Here is a 22,783-nt window from a genome sequence, read left to right as displayed (position 1 = left end):
CCCCCTTTTCTTTCCCCCCTCCTTCAAGGATGGGCGCGGGGACTCTGAGAACCCACCCTCTCCGCTCCTGAGCCCCGGACCTCTGTAGCACCTTCACAGGAGCGGCAACAGCACTCCCCGCCTGTGCTGTCCACAGAAGCACCATCCCGGGGAACACTCCCAAAGCTGGGCCACGCACAGGTGTGATCAGGGCCCAGACTCAATCCCTGGCACCCCCCGTTCGAAGCAGGAGACTCCCAAGGAGCGGCCCTTGCCTTCACGAGAACCCTGCGAGGTAGCTCTTTTATTAGCCTCAGGATTACTGGCAGACATCAGCTTGTGGCCACGCCCCGGGCCTGTCCCTGTCCTGGAAGGGGGACGGGGCGCGGCTCCCGCTCTCAAGCCACCGTGCCGCACAGGCAGCGTGGCCTGGAACCTGCTGGAGGACCCCTCCTTCGGCCGTCCCGTCTCTTCCGCTAGTTCCCCCTGTAGGTGGTGTAGGAATAGGGGCTGAGCAGCAAGGGGATGTGCACTTTCTGTTCCGCCTTCGTGATGCTGAAGACAATCTGCAACAGACGAGCAAGGGGGCTTAGACGAAGCGGTGTGGGGCGGGGGACATGGAAGAGCAGAAGCTCAGCGGAGCTCTTTGCCCTGGGGTATCCCGCCCCTGCCGTAGCTGCACTGGACCGAGTCCATGGGGGCCACGGGCAGGGGCAAAACTGCCTGGCTCAGAGCCCCTCGGGGGCCCCAGCCCCTTCCGGCTCGTCCAGTTATGGGTGCGCTCCTGAGTGGGTGCCCCGCGGGCAACACCGGGCCCGCCTGGCTGCGCCTACCAGCCCTCCGGGCCTGCACCCGCACAGACCTGTGCGATCCCCTAGGCACCCTTCCCCAACCTGCTGCCCCCAGAAAGGTGGGGCTGCAACTCCCATCATTCCCACCGGGAATGATGGGAGTTGCAGTCCAACCCACGTCGTCGCCCTTACCGCTGAAGCACCGAAAGAGGGCGGCGCATGGACAGGTGGGCTCTGAGTTGGGCCGACCTGGGTCGAGTTGGGCTCATCTCGATCCTCCCGAGGCCTGCTGCTGCCCGTCCGAGGGCACGCGTGGTGGCACTGAGAGCGCTGGGCCCCTCCCGCCGCCTCCCCCTGCCAAACGAAACTTACTTCCACGTAAGGGTAGAAGCTGCTGTAGCCCTGTTGCCGCCAGTACTCCCCCGTGTCAAAGTGCAGCTTGTAAGTGCCCGCTCGCAGCTGCCCGGGCGCCAGGCTGCTCTTGTCCAAGCGCCCGTCCGTGTTCGTCGTGCTGAAACGGAAGCAGAGCTGGCCGCAGTGGTTGGGGAGCCGGTCCAGAGCCCCTACACAATGGCGCCAGCCTCGCCGAGCCAGGCGGGGCTCCCCCGGCCCCCTCCTACCTCTTCATGAGCTCTGCCCAGGGTTCGTCGGGAGGCCCCAGCTGGGAGAAGCGCATGGCCAGGCCGGTCGCGGGCAGGCCGGTGAGCATGTTCAGCGCGTGGATGGTCAGGGATGCGTGGGGGGCCTCGTCTGGGCCCGCAGCCTGGGATTCAGGGTGAGAGCCAGGAGAAGAGAAGTGCGCTGGAGCACCCACGAATTCCTCCCGCTGCCCGGCCCAGGAAGCAAGAGCAAGCCGTGCACACCCCTACGCCCCGGCTGTGCCTGCCAGCCGCACAGCTTGGGCAGGGAGCCTGGGAGGCGCCTGCTTTGGCCCTCCGCCGCTACCACCGCCACCGCCCCCTCTTTAAAAAACGTGGTCCGGCTGGCGTTCCTGCCCGTTGCCCCAAGGCACATGGGGGGGCACGTGGGGGCACCTCCAGCTCCTGCAGGAGAGGCGCCCGCAGGCACTGCCTGCTCCAGGTTTGGGACAAGACGCCCCCGGGGGCCCTGCTCCCTGGCCGGGCCCAGCGCCCGCTTGCCGCCGCCACCTGTTCGCTTCTCCTCTGGACCCAATCCACAGCGCAGCCCAGGGGGAAAGCGCAAGACGAGCAGAGGCTGCTCCTCCTCTTCCTCGCTCCTGCCTTGTCCTCGCTGCTTGCATGCTTGGAGGAGACTGGTGAACAAGCAGTGACAGCAAGAAGGAGAGCAGCAAGTCCAGGGGGCTCCGGGGGTCCATGCTGCCCCTTGTCCTCGCTGCTTGGAGGAGACCGATGAACAAGCAGCAACATGGGAGAGGACACGGGAGGAGTCACAGTGTTAGCATGGGTGGGACCACAGTTGGTGGACTCATGTGAGTGACACTAATCTCTGCTATCGCGGCAGTGCATCCCAGCCTGTTTGCGGCTTGCAGGATCAGAGTGTATTGGCAGGTTATCTGTAAACAAAGAATTCCATTAGCAGTGGGAATCAAAGCCCCATATGGCAAAGAAGAAGCATGTTATCATGTAAAACTCTTGGGTGTCGCCAACCGACTCACAGAGACATGAAAATCAAGGTGCCTCCAGATAGCCAACTGAAATGTGGCATAAGGGTAGTCGTAAAGCTCCCTTCTTAGGGAAGATTTGCTCAGTACCCAGGACATAAAGACTGTCGAGAGCAGAATGGCAACGGCAGTTCGGTACCTGGCACGCTTTAATCAGCCTCGAGTTGGGTCAGAGGGTGGAGGACTCAGAGTGGCAGCCTGCAACTACGACAGTGTGTCTGAGTGTGTCAGTGCTGAAATGGATGGGGGCCGCTTTGTGTCTTTGGGAGAGGGCGGTTCTCAGATGTCAAACAGGGGCTGTGGCCTTATGGCCCAGTGCTTTGACTGGAGCAACGTGCAGGTCAGTATAGGCAAGCGTGCTTTGTCTAAAGGGACGCTTCTCAGTGTGTTTCTCAGCCCCACCCCAGTGGGGCCCAGCCATTCACCTCTCTGTCTAGGCTTGGCTTGCCTACGCTGATGATTCCTGTTTTTCTATTGATGGTGAACATTTGGCTGTGTGGCACTGGGGGCTCCTGGCTGAGAATGGAGTATGCAATGATCGTGTTGCTGGAATCCACAGTACCATCTTCATAAGTGGCTGACACTTGCATCACAGAGGTACCTAGGCATGCGTCACAAAAGTCCAAAACTCAGTTGCAGAAAGTACAACAGGAAGCTGATGCACACGACCACACATATTCCTAAGTTGGAGGCAGATCTGGTCCTGTCCCAGGCAGCTGTCAGCCTCTGAATGAAGGCAAGCCATGCAGACCACCTGGGCATGATCTGCACACCTCCTGCCAGTCCCCAGGGCACCCGTGGGTGCTGTAGGAGCTGCACCGTCCACATGGAGAAAGAAGCACGGTGCAGGGCCCGGGCAGTTGGGCGCCCTCCTCCCCTCCTGTCCGGGTGCCCCTGTCCACACAGCATGCGCAAGGAGTACAGACGCGGGGCACCCCGCGCTGAACAGCACCAGCCAACCCTGTTTGCCTTTGTTCAGATGGGTACTTACCTGGGATGGCTCCCTCTGCTACAGAGCCCTTGAAGATACTCTGGGTGAACTGGGGGTGGTGGCTGACCACTCCCTCGCAGTCCCACACTTGGGCTTTGACTGTCGTCACCTGGGACAGCCCCTGGCCGTCGGTCAGCTTGAGGGCAATGCTGTATTCTCCCGGCTCCAGCTGCTTGGTCAGTTGAAGGGTCAGTCTGTCTTCTGTGGGAGGAAGACGGGAGGGAAACCGCCAGGCGGGGGGCTTAGGGCTGGGACTTCATCCACCGAGACGACCCCCACTGTGCCCAGAGGAATAAAACCAGGCTTTGCTCAGCTGCTTCTTTTCTTTTTTGAAAGGAACACACTTTTTTAAAAAATGCGTTTCACTAACAGATTTTCATGCTAGCACTGATCACCTATCAGAGCATTTCTCACTGCAAGTTTAATGCAAATTTCAGAATGGGGCGGGGCGGGGCGGGGCGCATACCCAACAGCAAGAAGGCCTGTTGGGCACCACGATGCCTTCAGGGTCCTTAGATCAGAAGGTGCTGCAGCTATGCCTAATTTCTTGAGGCCTCTTGTCAGGCAAACCAGAGAGCAAGACATGATCTGACTAATACATGCCCCCATTTTTACAAATGCGCATTATTGTCTGACTTTGGCCTCCTTCGCAGAAAGCAACGGCGGAGGTGGCGAGCAAGCGCCTTGAGACGGCCAGTGGGGTCGTGCCTGAAGGGATGCTATCCTGCGCGGGGATGGAGGCGGGGATGGGATGGGACTCCCCTCCGCATAGAAAACGAGGAAGTCAGGACTGGGCCAGGACTGTTTATTTTGGAGGGAAGAGCACCCAGACACGCAAGCGCGCCTCCGTCCACCGCCGGAAGCGGCTCAGCCCCGCTTTGCTGCCTCCACTCCTGCTGCTTGTGAGAACGAGGCCCTTGCGGTGGCGCAGGGGAAGACACCCGCACGCAGCTCCGGCCCATTTCTCCAGAGGTCCAGGGGAGCGCGGAGGACGCAGCGACTTACCCCCGCTCTTCCGGACCGTCCAGTTGGCACTCGAGCCCAGCTCCAGCATTGCAGAGAAGGGGTGGGTGTTTGGAGGAAGGTCCTTGTCCACAATGGTCAGCACCTGGGGTTCGGGGCTCCGGCTGCAGACCTGGAAGGAGCGTGGGTCTGGCTCCGGCCCATTGTCGTTCACATCGTCAAGGTGTATGAGAAGAGTTCCTGTGCCAGTGCCTGGTGGTGACCCTGGAGAGAAATGGCGGCACGGCTAATGGCGCAACCCGATATGTGCCTACACGGAAGTAAGTTCCATTGAGTTCAATGGATCTTACTCACAGGCAGCTATGTGGAGGATTTCAGCCTGACGCGTGACGTGCAAGTACCATGTTTCTGTTCAACTGCCTCCTCTCCCCTGCTCTGTTCAGAGTTCCCTGCTATTTGAGGGGAGAGAACTGTTGAGGGGCACAGCAGGGCCTTCTCTGTCATGGCCCCACTCCACTTACCTTGCTCCATTTTGCCTAGCTGAAGCCCTCTGCAGTCCAAGCTTGTCACGGAAATGTTCTCATCCATAGCTTTTTTTTTTATGTTAATGCCTTAATTGTATGGATTGGTAATGTGATCTAATTTTGGAAAGCTCCAGTTCCTGCTGCACAATATATTTTTAGTTTCGAATTTTTAGACAAGGTATTTTCAACAAATAAAGATGAAATTATGAGATTCATATTTCAGAGGAACCAAGGTCAAAGAGCAGGAAAGGCTCCTCTTTCTGCATTGGGAAATGCCAGATAAATGATAGCCCCGTTTCTCTGGAGAGTACTTAGCACAGCAATCCATCACAGCCCCCTTACAAGAGTCTGTCCTGCCCGAGTGCGGGACACGAAGCAGAGTCCAAGGAAACAGTTAAACATGTCCACTTACCATTGTCCTTTGCCAAGATGAGAGCTGTGTAGGTGTTGTTTGTCACAAATTCTGACTCTCTGTCCAGAGGGCCTTTAGTCTTTATGACGCCATTTTGGGGGTGAATTTTCAGCCACCCTGCTAGGTCATTCCCAATTGTATACCTGCAAAAGAAACAGTAAGAGTTATTGCCAGACACATTTCAAACCCCAGGGGATTGTGGGGTTTCATTAATTTCTTACTGTTGTTATTCATATATTTATATCCCACTCTTCAAGTAAAAAGAAATCCAGGATGACCTACAAAATATTTAATTAAGTAATAAGGTAATAATACCAAAAAATTGCATTCTTTGATGAGCTTCTGCCAGGCTTTAAAAACCTAGCTGTTCAGGTGGGCATTTGGGGTGGGTTAGGGTTTTTTAGAGCAGTGTTGGTTTGTTTCTTTTCTGTTTTTTGTTCAGTTGATTATGTAAATTTGTTACTAGTATTGTACGCTGCCTAGAGTGGCCAAGTAGCCAGCTAATAAATCAAATAAATAAATACATAATCAAACCAGCACAAAATGTATGCACATTTGGGGCTAATTAAAAACTAATAAAAATTACTAATGAAAAAAACTGGGGAAACTAGAAGATCTCCATCTGGTGGCAAAAAGCTAACAATGTAGGTGCCCGGTAAGACTTCCTTGGGACAGCGTACCACAGGCACAGTGGTGCAAGCACCGAGAAGACCCTCTCCAGTCAACAGCTGGTGCAGTTCATTTGCTGGAGGTATTTGGAGAAGCCTGACTGCATGGGCAGGCTGACGGGGAGGCCAGCGCTCCTTCGAGCACCCTGGTCCCAGCCACACTGCAGGGTCAATCTTGGGCATCTCCCCTTCTTCACCATGCCTGCGCTACCTGTCAGCTACCTAAAGGTGTGATCGGGGAGGAGAGGCTGCCAAGATGAGAGCTGTGTAGGTGTTGTTTGTCACAAATTCTGACTCCCTGTCCAGAGGGGCTCTAGTCTCTATGATGCCATTTGCAACGTTAATTTTGAGCCACCCGGCTGGGTCGCTCCCAACTGTATATCTGCAAAAAACACACAAAAAAAGCAAAACTGAAAGAGTTATTGCCAGATACATTTCAGATCCCTGGGGATTGTGAGGTTTCATTTATTTCTTACTCTTTTTATTAATACATTTCTATCCCGCCCTTCAAATAAAAACATTCAGGGTAACTTACATAACGTTACAGTGTCATGAGTATTGGTTTTAATGCTTTATATAAATGTTTTTGTATTTATTATGATGTCTTTTAATGTATTTTAATCTCCCTGTAAACTACTTAGAGATATTTTTAAAATATTATAAATAGTATATAAATGTATTTATTAATAACACCAACATAAAGGAACATGATAAATACACAAAGATGTCACTAAAATAAAACTGCAGCACAAAACCTATGTACATTCAGAGCTATATATCTGTAGATATGTAGATATTATGCCTGGGGAAATCAGATTGCCACATGCTGCTAAAAATATAGCCACGTAGGAGCCAGGCAAGCCTCCCTCGGGAGCGCCTTCCACAGGCAGCATGGTGCCGCTGGGTGCAGCGCCTGGAAAAGTATGTGACCTGACTGCGCGGGGAGGCCAACGGGGAGCCTGGTGCCCCTTCGAGCACCCTGGTCCCAGCCACAGAGGCCCTGGAGGGCAACCCTGGCCTCCGTGGCCCGGACACGGACACAGCTCTGCACTCCCAGTGCCTGGCCTCAGTCAGCCACCTCGCCGCTTCCCTCTGAGCTCCCTGCAGGGTCCATCTCGGGCGTCTCCCCTTCCTCGCCATGCCTGCGCTACCTGTCAGCTACCTAAAGGTGTGATTGGGGAGGAGAGGCTGCCCCCCAGCGCTGCGCTTTGCCCCAGCGCAGCCCCCGAGCCAAGCTGCTTACAGCCCCGAGCCGAGCCACCTGCCAAAGCACTTCAAGCAGGGGTGGGCAACCTGCAGCCCTTGCAGCCCTCCACCCCACTTCATCTGCCCCTTCCATTGGCAGGCGGCTGCACGGAGAAGGCATGGCAGAGAGAGAAAGGGGGGCTTGTCCTTGTCCTCCACTTTTGGTTTTCGCCCTGCCCAACCCTGGCCTTGGCCCTGCTCAGCGTCAGCACACGGCCCTTGGCCCATTACCCACAAAGGAAGATGGCCCTCACCACAAAAAAGGTTGCCCAGCCTGGACCTAAACCCTCCTGCACCTGATGGTCTGCTGCAGAAACTTATCAGGGTCCTGAGCGGTGTACGTGGCCACTTTCTGTCCAACGGCGAGGTCTTCTGGCTTGGTCACAGCCATTTGAGGTGGAACAAAGATGGGGTCTTCGTTGATGTCCAACACGTTGACGGTGATCGTAGCCGTGGATGTCGGGAGAGCCACCGAGAAGGGAACTTCATTCACCACAGTGACTTGGAGGACAAACTGCTTTTGCGCCTCATAGTCCAGGCCCTTGAGGAGGACGCAAGAGAGAGGGAGATGGCCCAGTCAGGGGTGCAAGAAAGAGGGAGATGGCTCAGTCAGGAACGTCCACCTCGAGGCCAGCCAGCACAAGCAGTCACAGCACTGAGGGAGGCTGGAGATACATTCATTTGAAATGTTTCTGAATCGCCCCCTCCGCTCAACGAGCACTCAAGAAGATTGCAACAAAACCGCAAACACAATAAAACACAAGGGTTTCCAAGAAAGCCGAAATAAATGACAACAAAACAGGGCAGCCTTCAAGGGCAGCCTCAGCCAGGAAAGGCTCGGGGAACGGCGTGGCATCAGCCAGGCGCCCCAAGGCCAAGATCGGGGGAGCCAAGCAAACCGCCCTGCGAAGGGAGTTTCGTAGCGGGGGTGAAGCGGCACAGAAGGCCCGCTGCCAAAAAGGGGTGCGGGGAGGGCTTCTCCGCTCACCTTCACAGTCGTCAGAACACCAGCATTGCTCTGGGGATCGGTGGCGACAGCAAAGTTCCCTCCCTCGTTCCCTTTCACAAGGGTGTACTTGGCCTTCCACGCCAAGGTGTTTTGCTGGTCAGCATCCGTTACCATCAGCCTGGCAATGTCAAACCCCGCCACGTTCTCTGGCATGCCTGCAACGTACTACAAGACAAAAGGAAAGGGCTCAACCAGGTCTCGGGGCCCTGCCTTGCTCAGGTGGAAAAGCCCAGCTCAACATGCTGATAGGCCGCCATCCTTTTCTGGAGCAGACAGCGTCAGATGGCTGGGAGGCAGTAGGTCTGCATGTGTTTGACGGAGGCGTGCAGCAGGTACAATGTGGTGTCAGTACAGCAAAGGGGAGGTAGGGAGAGCCCAGCATTACGGTGGACGGGTCAAAGATTGGCTGGTTGTCATTCGCGTCAGTGACGGTAATCACTGCTGTCCCTGTAGTAGTGAAGCCTTCTCCTAACATGTCTGCGGCTTGCAGGAGCAGCGTGTACCGGGGGAATTTCTGGAAGGAAGCAAAACAACAATTCGGTTTGTGCCAGTAACAGGGAGACTTCGCTGCAGGCATTCATAGCCCTCCTTGGGAAAAGGCGAAACACGCGCCCATGTGGGATGTTCGGGACCGAAGGCGATACAAAATGTAAAGACGAATATATTACAAACAAAGAGGGAGCAATCCTGCACTCGGATGGGTGCTTACGTCCCGGTGCTTCCAAGGAGATGTAAGTGCCAATCACCTGATGCAGGAGCACAGGCAGAGTGCTTGGGGGCACTCGGAGGCACCAGCTAATCTCCGCCCCCCAGCCCCCGCCCAGGCATTCACCTCCCGGTCTAGGCCCGTCGTGATCACGCTGATCAGCCCCGTTTCATTGTTGATGGTGAACATTTGTCTGTAGGGGTCTTCGGGCTCCTGGCTCAGGATGGAGTAGGTGACGACCCCATTGGTGGTACCCACACTGTCATCAGCATCGGTGGCTGACACTTGCATCACAGCGGTACCTGGACATGCATGAAAAAGAGTTGTGTGTTTTTTTATGTTTCAGAATGTGCAGTAGAGAAAATCCACCCTCCTTCCCAGCCGGCATGAAGGCGGAACCGATTCTGTCCCAGGCAGCTGCAGAAGAAGCTTTTCAGCCTCCGAGTAAAAGTAAGCTACACAGGAGCAGAGCGCTTTGCAGGGAATGTGAGCTGCACGGCACACCCACGGAGAAGAACGCATAGCAGGCGGGTTGCACATGGTATCATCCCCTATGTAGGGGACAGAGCCCATGTACATTAAGCACGCGCAAGCAGTACACAGGAACACCTACTCCGCCGAACAGCAGCAACTAACACTGTTTGCCTTTGCTCACACTCGTGCAAATGAACGTACGTTCCTACCTGGTCTGGCTCCTTCTGCCACAGATCCTTCGAAGACACTCTGGGTGAATCTGGGCCGGTTGTCATTCTGATCGCTCACCCTGATGGTGAAGTCCATGGGGTCCTCCACAGGCCGGCCATTTTCAGACACGGCATGGCAGGTAAGCTGGAGAGCAAAAGCGGACAAGGGCCGTATGCACCTTGAAATTGGCAAGGAGGGTTTGGTCCAGAAAACATTTTGAAGGGAGACAAGGAGCCACAGATGCAGCCGGGCATTGGCTGCTCTAGACAGAGGTTACATGGGAAGGGCAGCAGCAGGGAGCTTTTGACATTCCCCTCCCCCAGGGCCATCTCCTCTTCCTGCCCCCTGTGAATGGGGAGCCCCTCTCTTACCGCCTGAAGTGCTGACGAAGGACAGGCCCTCTGCAGGTGCTCAGAGGCACTTGGTCACGTTGCTTCACTCGTTTCAGGCCTGATTGAGCCCTGCCGAACTCCCGCATCCCACAAGGCTATCTACCTCCACCATTGCTGCTGCAGGGGTACGACGGGGGCCGGGGAGGGCAATGTGAGGGGGAAGCAGCCCTCTGTAGGCCACATGGGCTTCGGTGCCACCCCCTGAATACCGGAGGAGGAGGCCTGAGCTTCCACTGCACAGAAACCCGTGAGGCATCTGCCTGGAGGCGCTCTCCCGTCCGCCAGGTGGACAGCCTGTTCTGACATGAAGAGCAGCCTCCGGACGTCTTGAAGAAGGCTCTGCCGGTTGCCCACGGATGCGGCGGCACGCGAGGACTCACCAGGTACCTGTCGGTGATTTCTCTGTCCAGCGGACGGGTCACTTTCAGCCAGCCAGTGTCCCGCTCAATGGTGAAGACGCCGATCGGAGGGCTGTCTGCTCCCTGCCCAGTGATGCTGTAGAAGACTGTGGTCATTTTCCCCTTACTGGATTTGATCTGGTAAAAGCATGGGCCAACTATTCAGCCGATGTGGTGGGAAGTGTGAAGCCTCAGGGCAACGGAGGAGGCTGAGGCCGGGCTGAACTCCTCTGACCCTCCTCCCCGCGACGCGTCACATTGCTCTGCCGCCCCCAGCCGGACTCTCCGCACCCACAGATACGGGGGAGGTGCCCGGCCCAGGTGGCCAGCAGCCGTTGGCCTCCGGTGGGCATCTCCTAGGCACAGCAGACCTGCACGGCCGACACTGTGGCGGAGAGCCAGAACTGGGAGCTCTCCGCTCGGGACGTTTTGGTGCTAGAATGTTGCCTTAATTAAGACTTTGCAGTCATGTTGCAGAATGACACGTAGACCCGCCAAACACTGCAGACTCAGACCCAACAAGCCAGAAGGACACCAAACTGCGGAGTCAGTGTAAAACCACAGACACGCCACCTCTACGTGGGTGATGAAGAATGGCATTCCGAGAGAAGGCATCGTGGCAGCTTTCTGGGCAATGGAGAGGTCCCAGCAAGCCGACTTGCCCCACAAGGAGACAGAAGCAGAAGCTGTGCTGCTACAAAAGAGGAGCGGGTTCTCTGCTCTTTGGCCTCCTCTACCTGCTCTCAGCCCCGGTCACGAGAAAGCGGCTGCCCAGCTGGCCTCTGCCAAGGGAGCAGCTGCAGAGCACCCAGGCGGAGCCACATCGTGGCCGCAATGGGGGTGGACACAGACAGTCCACCAAAGCCCGAAGTGGGACCGCAGGCTCTTCCAGGCCAGAGCCCAGATAGCCTGATGCTATCCGGTCCCGGAGGAGAGTCTGAGATGTCTGAAACAGCAGGGTGGTGGTGGTGGAAGGGAGCCCACAAGCCACTGAGCCATTCCACGGGAGGAGACCGTGTTGCCCCTGCCACCGAGCTCTGTTTCTGAAGTATCCACCTGCCCCGCTTGCCCTCTGACACGTGCGTCGGCCAGGGTCCAAAGCTGAGCTCCCGCGAGGTCCTGGCAGGACCCCAGAAGGGACTGGATGGGTGGTTCCTTCGGACCAGCACTGTCACAAGCGGTGAAGTTCAGGATTCCCATGAAGACAAGATGTTGCCAACTTTCAGTTCAGGACAAAGGACCCTAACCTTGGGCCGCCCCTGACAGGGGGGGACCCCAAGGGACGCCACCCCAGAACGGAGGCCTCACCTGCACCAGCTTCTTGGGGAAAGGGCCCCTCTCATCCTCAGCGCAAGTGACCGGTGGGATGGCCCAGTCCCTCTTCTGTCTCCGCAGGCCTGGGCCCGGTTCCAGGAAGGCCAGCAGCTCTCCGTGAGCAAGCCAATAGGGCTCCTGTGAAGAAAGACACCCCTCTGGCTCAGCGAGGCAGGAAGGATCCTGGGCATTTAACCAGAGAAACCTCAGTGCCTCGGCAGGGCCTGGAGTGGCCATGTGTCCTCTTTTGTAGAGGACAGTCCTCCGTCTGAAGGACGGTCCTGTTCCCGTTTAAAGACGAACGACCATCAGAGCTGTGGCCCATCTGCAGTGAACGCCTGGACTCGGCCTTCCCCGCTCTGGGGAGCTGCGCTGTATTCTGCTTCAGTTATACTCATTCCTTCTAGATGGGCATCTATTCATATAAATCAGTGGATGCAAATGGTATGCAGACTCCTCTCTTTTGACCACACATGTCCTCTCCGGGGGCAATATGAAGCTGCCACCCCACCTGCGAGGCTCCCCGGCAAACGAATGGGGTGGAGGACGAAGGCAGAGAGACAGGACTGTGCCCGACAGGCTCTGTACCGCAGGACGGCAGTGCTGGTGGCGGGTCTGTGGCTGGTCCAGGCCTCTTGCCAGGAGCTTTCTTTGCCCAGCTCTACAACAGGGCGGCGGGCGCGGGGGTCTTTTCCTGCCCAAGAGTCACGTTCTCTTGTGGGTAACCTTCTGGGGGCTGCCTTCCCGGGGGGGGGGGGAGCCAAAAGTGGGTGGGGACAAAGCTAGGGCGGTTCTGTGCCCTCTAGGACTGTCCTTTTTCAAAGGCGTCCTCTGTTTGAAGGGCTGCCCAGTCACGTGCGGCTGAAAGAGACAGAACCATCCGAAGGGGGAACTAAAGGGCCTTGAAGGGGCCCATCTGCAGCACCTGCACCGCAGGCGGAGCAAGGCCCTGGTCACAGTCTCCACTGTGACGCATTGTGTTTCTATTTAAACTGTAACCATTATTTCCAAATTTGCATCTGTACATATAAATCAGCATAAGAAAAATGTATGCAAATTGGTGTCCTTTTGTCCTCCTTTTTTGTCCTCCTTTTGGGTGATGCGTTTCCCATTTTTAGCAATTCAGAAGTGGCCACCTGAGCAAAGGCACATCCACATTTCCTCCCATACTGCGAGGCCATGTGGTGTAGTGGTTGGAGTGCTGGACTGAGACTCCGGACATCTGGGCTGTAGTCCCCATTCAACCGTGGAGCCCGTCGCTCGCTCAGCCAAGCCTACCTCACAGGGATGTTGTGAGGATAAAATGGAGAGGAGGAGGACCCTGTGAGGCCCCTTGGGCTCCTGGACAGAGGAAAATGGTGGGATATAAATGAAATGAATGAATAAAATATCCACACACATCAGGATCATGCTTCTGCGCTGAGAAAGGGAAGCCACGACAAGGACGGGAGGCTGAATCTTACACACACACACACACAGTCATTCCCCACCACTCAGCTGATGGGTGGGAAATAGCTGAGAATGGGAAAGAACAATGTTGTGGGGCCCTTTTGTTCTAGCATGACTCGGACACTCCCGGACTCCAGTTCGCTGCCATGTTTGGCTGGTCTATTTGCCTTACCTGGTCGTGCCACAAGGCCAGGTGGAGGGCATTCTGTGAGCCCTGGCCCCACTTTGAGGGAGCTATACCCTGGGACACCAATTTTGAGTCAAACAGAGATGTTGTAGCGTCAGGCCCAGCCATGGGAAGCTCAGTGCCTGAGAACTTGGTTCTACCACGACTCCCACTGGCCGATGTGCTGGGAGGGGCGAGACGCAGGATGCTGATATGGCCTCTCTTCCACACCTGGGAGACCTGACCTTGAGAGAGGCCCCTGCTTCTGGACCAGGGATGCTACCCATGGGAAGAGGGCGGTGGCAGCAGGAGGTCTCTGCAGGAGAGGGAGTTTGGGGGATGTCTCTAGTTGGCGATGCACAGGAATGTCGTGAGGATAAAATGGAGAGGTGCACTGTCAGCTAAAGACAGCATTTCAGAGGCGTCCGGCACTGCGCAGCAACCGCCTGAGAGCCAGGTTTTCCTGCCAGGATCAAAGGTCCGATACTGATCCTTAGCAGCCCCTCCCCTGTATGTAGACCAGAGCAGCCAGCAGCAGACTTAGCTAGAAGCGATGCTTTGATAACCTGGAATGCTTCCCCACTTTCAGTAGAACTCTCCAGAGCTATTTAGATTTATTCTGTGTGCTGAGCCCAGGGCTGTTTGGGTCCTTTCTTGTGATCCTCATGAACTGATTCTGGTCAAGTATTAACGGTGTGATAGGTTAACCATAGATCTTTATTGAGAGACTTATAGCTAATTACTAGAATTACTGCAATAAAAGGTTTTACTGTGACTTTTGCCTCACCTCCAGGAAGTCAGTTTCTAAATAATCTATGGAAGATAAGTCCTGTTTAAAGGTTGGCAACCCATGTTGTTCTTAAAGGCTACTCGCCTTTACTGAATCAACACGGGTCTGGGAACTGTAGGAACAGCTTATTTTTTCAAAAAATATATTTGCTTTGAACACCTACATTGAAGGAAGGGGTCCATGTAAATCCACAAGCTAATTTGTTCCAATGTTTTGGGGAAAATGGCCCAGGAAAGTTGGTGGACTCAACTTGCCATGTGGTTTTGTTCTGTGGGCCCAAAGAGGCTTCAACTGTGCACAGCTTATGAAACACCCAAGCAGAACAGCTGAGCTGCCCACAAAAAGGATCCAGTGGCAAGCCAGCAAGCAGCAGTATTAGCTATAAACACAGTGATAAGATGTTGCTTTGTTCTGATGCTGCCGTTGGAGCTCAGCATCTGTTCCTCTCCACTCTTTCCTGGAAATTATGGGAGGGCAGGTCCACTGCTGATACTGGGCGAGTTTGTGTGACACTCTAAGCCACCCTGAAGATAAGCCACGGTGGGTTGTTTCTTCGCTGGATAACCCATGTTACTCCCAACAGAGGATCAAGTGCACTGTGGCTTGCCGTGGATTGTTTCCCCCTCAGTCCTCCCACCCGGTTCTGGCACATATCCCCGGGCACCGTTTTAGCAGAACTCCTCGATTCTTCGTTCCCTATGTCAGCACCCTTTCCACAACTGCTCTGCTGGGATTGCTGCGTGCGAATGGTGGGTGGCTGCAGCCCAGCACTTTCCTTTGAAGCACACCCAGGTGCCCAGGAAAAAAAGGAGATGGTAAGCTGGGTGCCCAGAGCTGCCCGAGGCTGCCACCATGCCTGCCCCGGGAGGCTCTCCCTCTGGACACCATATATCTTGGCATTCTCAAGGGCCCTTTCCAGGGGCTGCTGCGCATGGCTTTTCCGCAGATCTGTGGGTTCTGGGCTGTCAATCCAGCCTGGAGCTTAGCGCCCAAGGGGCCAGCTGTCACACCGGTGTGGCTTCGCCCGCTCACCAGGAGCGGCCAGGGGTGCCTCCCCACGCTCCCCTTGTGAGTGCTTCTCCCCACATCCCAGTGCAGCGTGGCCTCCGTGCTTTGTGTGTGCAAGCCCACGTTCCCCCCCCTGCTTTGGGGGTTTCAGGGAGGAGGGCGATGAAAAGCCGCACCAGAGACCTTCCAGAGCGACTCCCAGTCAGAGCACACCTTACTGGGCTACAAGACCAACGCGCTGGCACCGCTTCCAGAGTTCTCCAGCACCTCCACACCCACGCCCCCTCACCCCCCCAAACTCCCCCCATCCTCTCCCCAATGCCTGGATCCCATAGCTTCCCCCCTGCCCCCTCAGGTAGGACAGGAGGGCTGTCCTACCTGAGCAGGAAGGACCAGGAGGAGCAGCAGAGCGCCCCCAAAGTAGCCCATTGCTCCGCTCTTGCTCTCTGCCGTGGGCGAGCCTCTCTCTGGCAACGGGGTGGCAGCACAGGTGACTCAGCCAGGGCAAAGTCTGCCTGCCAAGGCCCTCTGGGGGAGCTGGTTTGGTCCATGGAAACCAGCTCAGGCTCCTTTTGTGGGTGGAATCGGATCAGGTGGGTGAAGGATCACAAGGACCTGCTCTCACATTAGCGCCATTGCTCCTTTGTGCAAATCTGATGCCTTTCAGAGCATGACATTTTATTTCCATTGACAATTTGAGAAAGCAGGTGAGAGAGAGGAAGCCCACACAGAACTCCGTGAATGCACTTTGCACACCACACGGGGCAGCCTTTACACAGGACAGTCCTCTGTCTGAGGGGCTGTCGGAGGTCAATCCTCCAGCAGAAGGATGGCCTGCCCAAGCCAAGCCTGGCTTAAAGCCGAGGAGCCGAGGAAGGGAGAGCAGAGAGGCCTTGAAGTTTCCCATCCAGACTGAGCGGGCGGGCACACAGCTCACCTGGGCACCGTCTTCCCGACTACAGTGAGATGAATTTCTGTGTAAATTATAGCTCTTGTCCCCGAAAGTGCATCTCTCTGTCCCCTTGCAGAGATTAAGGGTCGGATCTTTTCCACTGTCCCCGCCCCCAGCTGCGGTGGTGCAGTGGTGTCTGGGAACCTGTTCTGCTGTCATTCCCAGCCCAGCCTCATAGCCAATGCCAAGGAACTGCGGGCGGGGGGGGGGGGGCTGTGCATTCTGCTTGATGGGTTTCCTGCTTCTGGGTGGGTGGGGCAGCTGTCTCAAGGAAAAAGGTATCAGCCACTCAATATGAGATCCATCTAGTGTAATACCTTTATTAGGCCAACGGAAAGATAACAAAAAATGTGCAAGCTTTTGAGATCTCCAGATCCCTTCATCAGGCAAAATGTTACAAAAAGCAGGGAGGGTGGAAGGTTGAGTAGATGTTGTTGTCAAGATGTCTGCGTGGTCAGAGTCTTAAGATGATGTGGAGGAGGAGGGGCTGCAGGCCCTTGCTTTTTGTAACACCTTGTCTGATGAAGAGATCTGGAGATCTCAAAAGCTTGCACATTTTTTGTGATCTTTCCATTGGCCTAATAAAGGTACTACACCAGACTGATTCTGGATTTTTTCTTTTGTCCAGCACAGCTTCCATTGTTTTGTTTCCACCATTCCAGACAAGTTCTGGCTCTCAGTTCCAACTCTGATTCACACGTTTCCATATTGGTGTGCCTTTATGAAACTTTGATAGGGTGCTGCTACTCGACACCACACGGGCTTGGAAAAAAGTGTAAAGGATTCATACAGTAAACGGTGAACATAAGGAGACAGACTCCCAAAACACGGGACACCACTGATTCATATTTTTTAAACATTACCAGAATATGGCCCTCATTCACCTCGCCAAGTTCCTTGACATCCCCCGTCAGTTCCAAGGACAGGGCTTTCCTCCTTCAGTTGTTAACAGCCAGTTGACGTGCAGGTACCAGCAGCAGCTGAGGTTTTCCACCGTGACCCCCTGCTCGTGTCTGCCCATCCACGTGCACTGAAGAGGCACAGTTACAGCACTGGCGGCCCCAGCTAGAGCACCTCTTGGGTCGCGCCCAAGTCCGCCCTGCGCATTGCAGGAGAAGGGTGGTGGTGGAGCGCAAGGAAGGACTGTGACCTGGTGCGCTACTGATCTCTTCTGAACAAGGTGGGCTGCTCTACCAGCGGAGGTGAGATCGACAGAAGCCCTGCACGCGGCTGCCACAAGAGGGCAATGTCAGCGCACACCCAACTGACGTGCGCCTCTAAAAGTAAAACACCACCAAAGGTAGCTGTTCTGGTCCGTTATTAGGACCAACCAAAATGCCACAAAAACTGTTGACTAAGCTGACACTTTAAGCGAAAGAAAGACCCCAGAATGAGCGATGTTCACTCCCCTTCCCTGCAAGAGGGGGTTGAGGAGAGCAGCCAAACAGACAAGCCAAAGAAAGAGGAACAGACTGAGGCTGAAACGCAGGCCAAGTGGAACAGCCTCCTTTGCCGGCCCACACGTGGCCACTAGAGAGCAGCTGTGACCCCCCAGTGCTGCTGGGGCTGGAGGGAGACTTCACACAGCGCCTGGCTGGGGACACAAGAGGTCATTCGCTCCTCCTTGATGGGATTTTTAAAAGTGGCTCAATCCAGATCGACACATCAAGGCAGAAGGGTGTGAGCAGTGCTGTCTGGCGTGTGAGGAAGACAGACCACAACACGGAAGAGGGTCCCCCTCCTCAGGGCTGGCCCAAGGCATTTGCTGCATGAGGCAGAGCACCAAAGGGCACCCCCACCCCGCAGGTACTATGCACCCCATGTCAAGATACACAGTACCCCTGAACGTGCACAGAATTGGCTTTAAAGGAACATTTAAGTTTAGACCAGTAGATAGAGCAAACAACCCAAACTACTATGCCATCTGGGAGCCAGTGTGGTGTAGTGGCAAGAGTGTTGGACTAGGAGCTGGGAGATCCGGGTTCTAGTCCCCACTCGGCCATGGAAGCCCACTGGGTGACTTTGGGCCAGTCACAGACTCTCAGCCCAACCCACCTCACAGGAATGTTGTTGTGAGCATAAAATGGAGAGGAGGAGGATAATGTAAGCCGCCTTGGGTTCCTTGCAAGAGGAAAAAAGGCGGGGTATAAATGCAATAAATAAATAAATAAATCTGCCTCCTCTTTCGATAGGGTCAAATCCCCCAAAAGAACTGAGATGGGGCTAGAGATGAATATTTGCTATAAGGTGCAGTATATATCCTATGGGTTTATGCATGCTTTCCTCCCTCCTTTTTTTTTCTGAATTTACCCATGCAAAATTACATATGTAGCCCTATCCTATCCAAGTTGTGGGGGCTCAGGAGGAATGCCTGGGGCGGTTGCCCCGCCCCAGCATTTGCTACCCAAGGCAGCTGTTTCACTTTGCCTGATGGTAGGGCCAGCCCTGTTCCTCATAGCTGTGTTGCTGCCACAGAATGACAAACTGGGATCAAAGGTGTGTCTAATATGCGGCCAGCTTAAACTGCACCAACAGCCACGGCCTTCCCCAGGGATCCTGGGCAGGCACTTGCTTGGATGAGGAGGTGCAGCCATGAGTGGGGCGGGTGGGAATTTTGGTCTGCCTGAATGAGAGTTCTCTCATGCTCCTCTGAAAAAAGTCCATCCCAGCAGGATCTGCTATATGGAGTGACTGGAAGGCGATACCACAGCTTTCCTCAACCTGATGCCCTCCAGATGTGTGGGCTACAGGCTGGCTGGAGGGTGCTGGGGGGACACACCTGGAGGGCACCAGGTTGGAGAAGGCTGTGACCTGCTCTAGTCGGCCTGGAGACCTGAGCCCACCAGGAAGTGGGAGAAGGTCCAGGGAAGAGAGCAGCCCGTAGGGCTGGCATGGCTGGGTGGGTTTTCCTGCAGAGCCCAGGTGGTGCCTGTTTCTCCCCAGCTGTCACCCTCGTTTGGCACAGACTGAGGCTTCCTGTTATGCAAGGTCCTGTGTGAGCTCAGTGTTGCTCCAAGATGGCATTTGCTCAGCACATCCCCACACTGGAGGCCTTCAAGACGAGGCCGGACAGCCACCTGTCAGGGATGCTCTGACTTGGATTCCTGCACTGAGCAGGGGGGTGGACTTGAGGGTCTTGTAGGCCTCTTCCAGCCCTACTGTTCTATGATTCCCCTAGTTGTCCTGAACCTGAGAAGGCCTCTGACTTCTTCTGCCGCACCCCGCTCTGCCACTCCTTTTCCAGGGAAGCGCTCAGAGCTGCTGCTGCGTAAGCAGAGGCGCTTCTCTCCACCACCTCCACCAGCAATCTGGCCGGGGCCCTGTGGTGCTTTCTGCAGTGGATCATGCCCTGCCCCTAGCCCTGGCTCAAGTTCTGCCATTATTCCACGAGTGATCCCATCCTGTCGGCATTCGCAAACCTGGCTGCAAGCCTCTTTCGCTCGCAGCCCACGAGTCGGCTGTTCATTCTGTTCGTCCAGCAAGGCAGGCAGGGTCAGCTGGCGGGCTCCCAGCGCCCCGCCTGAGGGAGAGCGCAGGCGGGCTGGCGGGCTGGGGCCGTAATGCAACCAGGTGCTTTTCATGGAAAGGTTCATCTCAACTTTGGATGGGTTTGCTCCCATCCGCGTACCTGACTTTCCCATATACCACACTGGATAGTTCCAGTCGCAGGCGCCAGAATTCAGAAGTGTCTCCCCTGCCCCCCCCATGCTTTTTAGTCTCACCCCTGAGATGTCTAGGAGACCATTTTAAATGTTAGGAGCTGCCTGGGCTCCCGTTGCAACTGAGCAGTGACACAGAGCGTTGGAGTCCACAGCCGAGGGATGACCTCTGCTGCCCTCCCTGTCTGGACTTAGTTTGCTGACGGATGGGCCTAGAGGGCCGTTCTAGCTCTGTGGAACACAGGAAAGGCGAGTGCCCCTCCCTCAGTCATGTGGAGCCAAAATATGACAAGCAACAGACAGGGATCGGGCCCTTGCCCCACAACAGAGGGGAATCATGATGGCTGGCTAAGGGGAGATGCTTCAGTTATGCACAAAAGGTAGAAGAGGAGAATGTGGGACCTCCCCCTCCCCAGCTCTGCTGGGACGGTTGCACCCATAAGGGAAGGACTTGCTCTTAATGGCATTAGCAGGTGAATGGACCAGCCTGCCGGCCAGGCAACTGCATTTGGGCAAAGCTGGCCCCCGCCACCTCCCCCATCACACATTGTTGGGGGGGCACCCACCCACTGATCATCTTCCTCTTATGGCTTAAAGTGCACTTGTAGCCCTTGTGGATGGATCCCCCATTTGTTTTTAATGTATTTTGATTACCTTCCGATGTTTCATACAACCATAAAAAGCCATTCTGATCCAACAGAGCAACAGCTGTGGCTAGCACTTCAGCAGCCACAGCACTGCCCCTCTCCTGCCCTTTCCCGTCCCGGACAGCCAGTTTGCTCCAGTAGAGGGAAAGTGTGGTTTACATCTGGAAGGCCTGGATTCAAATCCTGCTGCCTTTGTGGCCCCAGGTCAGCCCCTGTGTCCCAGCCAGCATAGGATCGGGACTTCAGGGTGGCTGCGTGGAGGCAAATACAGATCAGCTTGTGAAGCGCTTTGCCAATTGAACTTGACCATAAACCTCAGCTAGAGAGCCCCAAGGCCCCAGAGCTCCAATGGGCCTTCTTGGGGGGAACAGGCTGAGTGGAAACCTCTGGTGTCTGCTGCCCATTTTTCTTTTTCTTTTTTAAGATTCCTGAGCGCAGGAAAAGGTGTGGAATCATCCCCCACCTGACCTATGCAGTCAAGTGTGACTCAACAAAACCCAGGAGCAAGATAAAAAAGGCAAACATCTTCAGTCCCTCCGCCAACCCTCCATTCTCCTCTGCCTCTTTTTTTCTGTTCTCCTTCTCCTGTTATTCTTCTCCTATCATCTTGATACTCTGTGATTGCCTTTGGCCAGGGTGAGAAAATTCCACCTACAAAGAGCCGCTCAGTGGCATGAGACCAGCAAAGGTTTGGTCTACTGATGACAAAGCCTTTTCCGTGGTGATGCCCCAGCTCTGAACTCCCTCCGCAGGGAAGCTTGCCTGGTGCCCCCACTAGTGGCTTTTCAGATGCCAGGCTTAAAAAGCACACTGTTCTCCTAGGCTTTCAACCGGGTTTTTGTATTGGTCTTACATGACACCATAGCTTTAGGTTCCTTTGGCTTTACTCCATGCTGCTGTTTTACCTCAGTTTTAATATCAGCTTTGTTTATTGTTGCATTGTTGTAATGTTATTGTGAGCCACTTTGTGGATCCACAGGATGAAACAAAACATGGTGGAAGTTCTCTAAATAAATAACAAAATAAGGGCACAATTCTATACTTGAAGTATGCTGGTTGAGACTATAGTCGGGGTGGAGAGCATGTGGCCCTCCAGGTGTTGTTCAGCTGCAACTCCCATCATCCCTTACTATTGGCTATGGCTGATGGGAGTTGCTGCCGCACAACATCTGGAGGGCTATGTTTTCCCCACCCCTGGATGATAGGATTTGGCGGAAGCCGCACTGCACCAGCATAATGCAATCTACAATGTTCAGCATCTAAAGCCTCCTCCAAGGGAGGCTCAGAAGGCAGCAACACAGGGGAGGGCCTTCTTGGTACTGGCCCCCCAAGTATGGAATGAAATGATCTCCCTGGTGAGGCTCGCCTGATGCCAGCATTGTTATCTTTTTGATGCCAGGTTAAGATGTTTCTCTTCACTCAGGCATTCAGCAGCATATGATGAGGTTTTCATCAGGTCCTGGATTTCTCTTACAGTTGACTGCTTAAAAGTCTTTTTAGATATATGTTGTCTCTGTGGGTGCTGTCTCATTTATATGTTTTAATATTAATGGTTTTAGACTTTGTACAGTCAGGGCCAGAAATATTGGAACAAGGATAACTGTTTTGGCAGTTGGCCTCTGTACACCACCACATTGAAGTTGAAAGGAAACACACCCAGATGGGAGTCTGGACTTTCAGCTGTAAGTCAGCCGAAGTCAGGACTTTCAGCTGTAATTCAAGGAGTGTGACAAAAGTGGGGCACTAACCATTCAGGAAGGACAGCCAGTGGCATACACACACCCCCATCGTTGGGGGCTCATAAGTAATGGAACGATAGGCATGGTGGAGAATTCCATCACGGATTTCAGTGAGGCCAAAGGCACTGGCATTCAGCCCCCCGAAACCCGTGGTGGAACGGCCTCCCACCCCCCGCCACCCTGCGGAATCCCCCTAGGATGAAGCTTACCTGGGGCAGATGTTCCAGCGGCAGCGGCTCCGGTGGCAGCTCTGGCAATGGCGGCAGCGGCTGGTCTCTCGGCCAGCTGCTGCAGCCATTTGCGTCCTGCCAGGCTGCCATGATAGGCTACGTAAGTATTTACGTAGTCTACCACGGTAAAGGCAGCTACGCAAACGGCTTAGTGGCCGGAGCTCTGGCTGTGGACGGCCCTGGCCGGCGGCTCTGCGGAGCTGCTGCGGAGCAGAGCTGTCCCAGGGAGGATTCCGGGGGAAGGGACGGAGCGCCTCCCCCCCACCGCAAATCAAAGCTGCAAAAAGGTAAGTGACTTTCGTACATCCGTACGGAACGAATGGCTGACAAGCAGCTGCATGGCCAGGTGTGGCCTGTTTCCTGGGTACCCCATGACCAATCAAGCAGATAAAAGGCCTGGAGGTGGTTCTGAGTGTTACATTTGC

The 22,783-nt window shown here is 55.0% G+C and overlaps 2 protein-coding genes across 2 annotated transcripts; both read right to left on the bottom strand.

Moving 5' to 3' along the window:
• Positions 1-251: 251 nt before the first annotated feature.
• On the bottom strand, positions 252-15,560 carry LOC146338741 (cadherin-1-like). The gene is made up of 9 exons (XM_084812630.1): positions 15,510-15,560; positions 11,713-11,856; positions 10,387-10,542; positions 9,614-9,758; positions 9,057-9,232; positions 8,610-8,738; positions 1,391-1,533; positions 1,143-1,281; positions 252-545 (listed from the first exon to the last, which is right to left on the bottom strand). The coding sequence occupies exons 1-9, from the start codon at positions 15,558-15,560 to the stop codon at positions 456-458; spliced, it is 1,173 nt and encodes a 390-aa protein (XP_084668756.1). The 3' UTR covers positions 252-455.
• Positions 5,229-8,377, bottom strand: LOC146338742 (B-cadherin-like). The gene is made up of 3 exons (XM_084812408.1): positions 8,204-8,377; positions 7,512-7,756; positions 5,229-5,445 (listed from the first exon to the last, which is right to left on the bottom strand). The coding sequence occupies exons 1-3, from the start codon at positions 8,375-8,377 to the stop codon at positions 5,229-5,231; spliced, it is 636 nt and encodes a 211-aa protein (XP_084668534.1).
• Positions 15,561-22,783: the final 7,223 nt, after the last annotated feature.

Source organism: Heloderma suspectum, chromosome 8 (assembly GCF_057233095.1).
Source record: "Heloderma suspectum isolate Gila_16-S chromosome 8, 16-S_ref, whole genome shotgun sequence".
Classification (NCBI taxonomy): domain Eukaryota; kingdom Metazoa; phylum Chordata; class Lepidosauria; order Squamata; family Helodermatidae; genus Heloderma; species Heloderma suspectum.
This window is presented reverse-complemented; position numbering and strand designations above follow the sequence as displayed.

Coding starts and splice junctions, on each gene's coding strand:
- LOC146338742 (XM_084812408.1), bottom strand. CDS start 8,377: ATGCCAGAGAACGTGGCGGGGTTTGACATTGCCAGGCTGATGGTAACG. Junction 7,757..8,203: donor GTGTTCTGACGACTGTGAAG/GTGAGCGGAGAA, acceptor GTCCTCCTCAAG/GGCCTGGACTATGAGGCGCA. Junction 5,446..7,511: donor TTTCTGCAGCAGACCATCAG/GTGCAGGAGGGT, acceptor TTTCTTTTGCAG/GTATACAATTGGGAATGACC.
- LOC146338741 (XM_084812630.1), bottom strand. CDS start 15,560: ATGGGCTACTTTGGGGGCGCTCTGCTGCTCCTCCTGGTCCTTCCTGCT. Junction 11,857..15,509: donor TCCTGGTCCTTCCTGCTCAG/GTAGGACAGCCC, acceptor CTTTCTTCACAG/GAGCCCTATTGGCTTGCTCA. Junction 9,233..9,613: donor GGCAGAAGGAGCCAGACCAG/GTAGGAACGTAC, acceptor ATGCATGTCCAG/GTACCGCTGTGATGCAAGTG.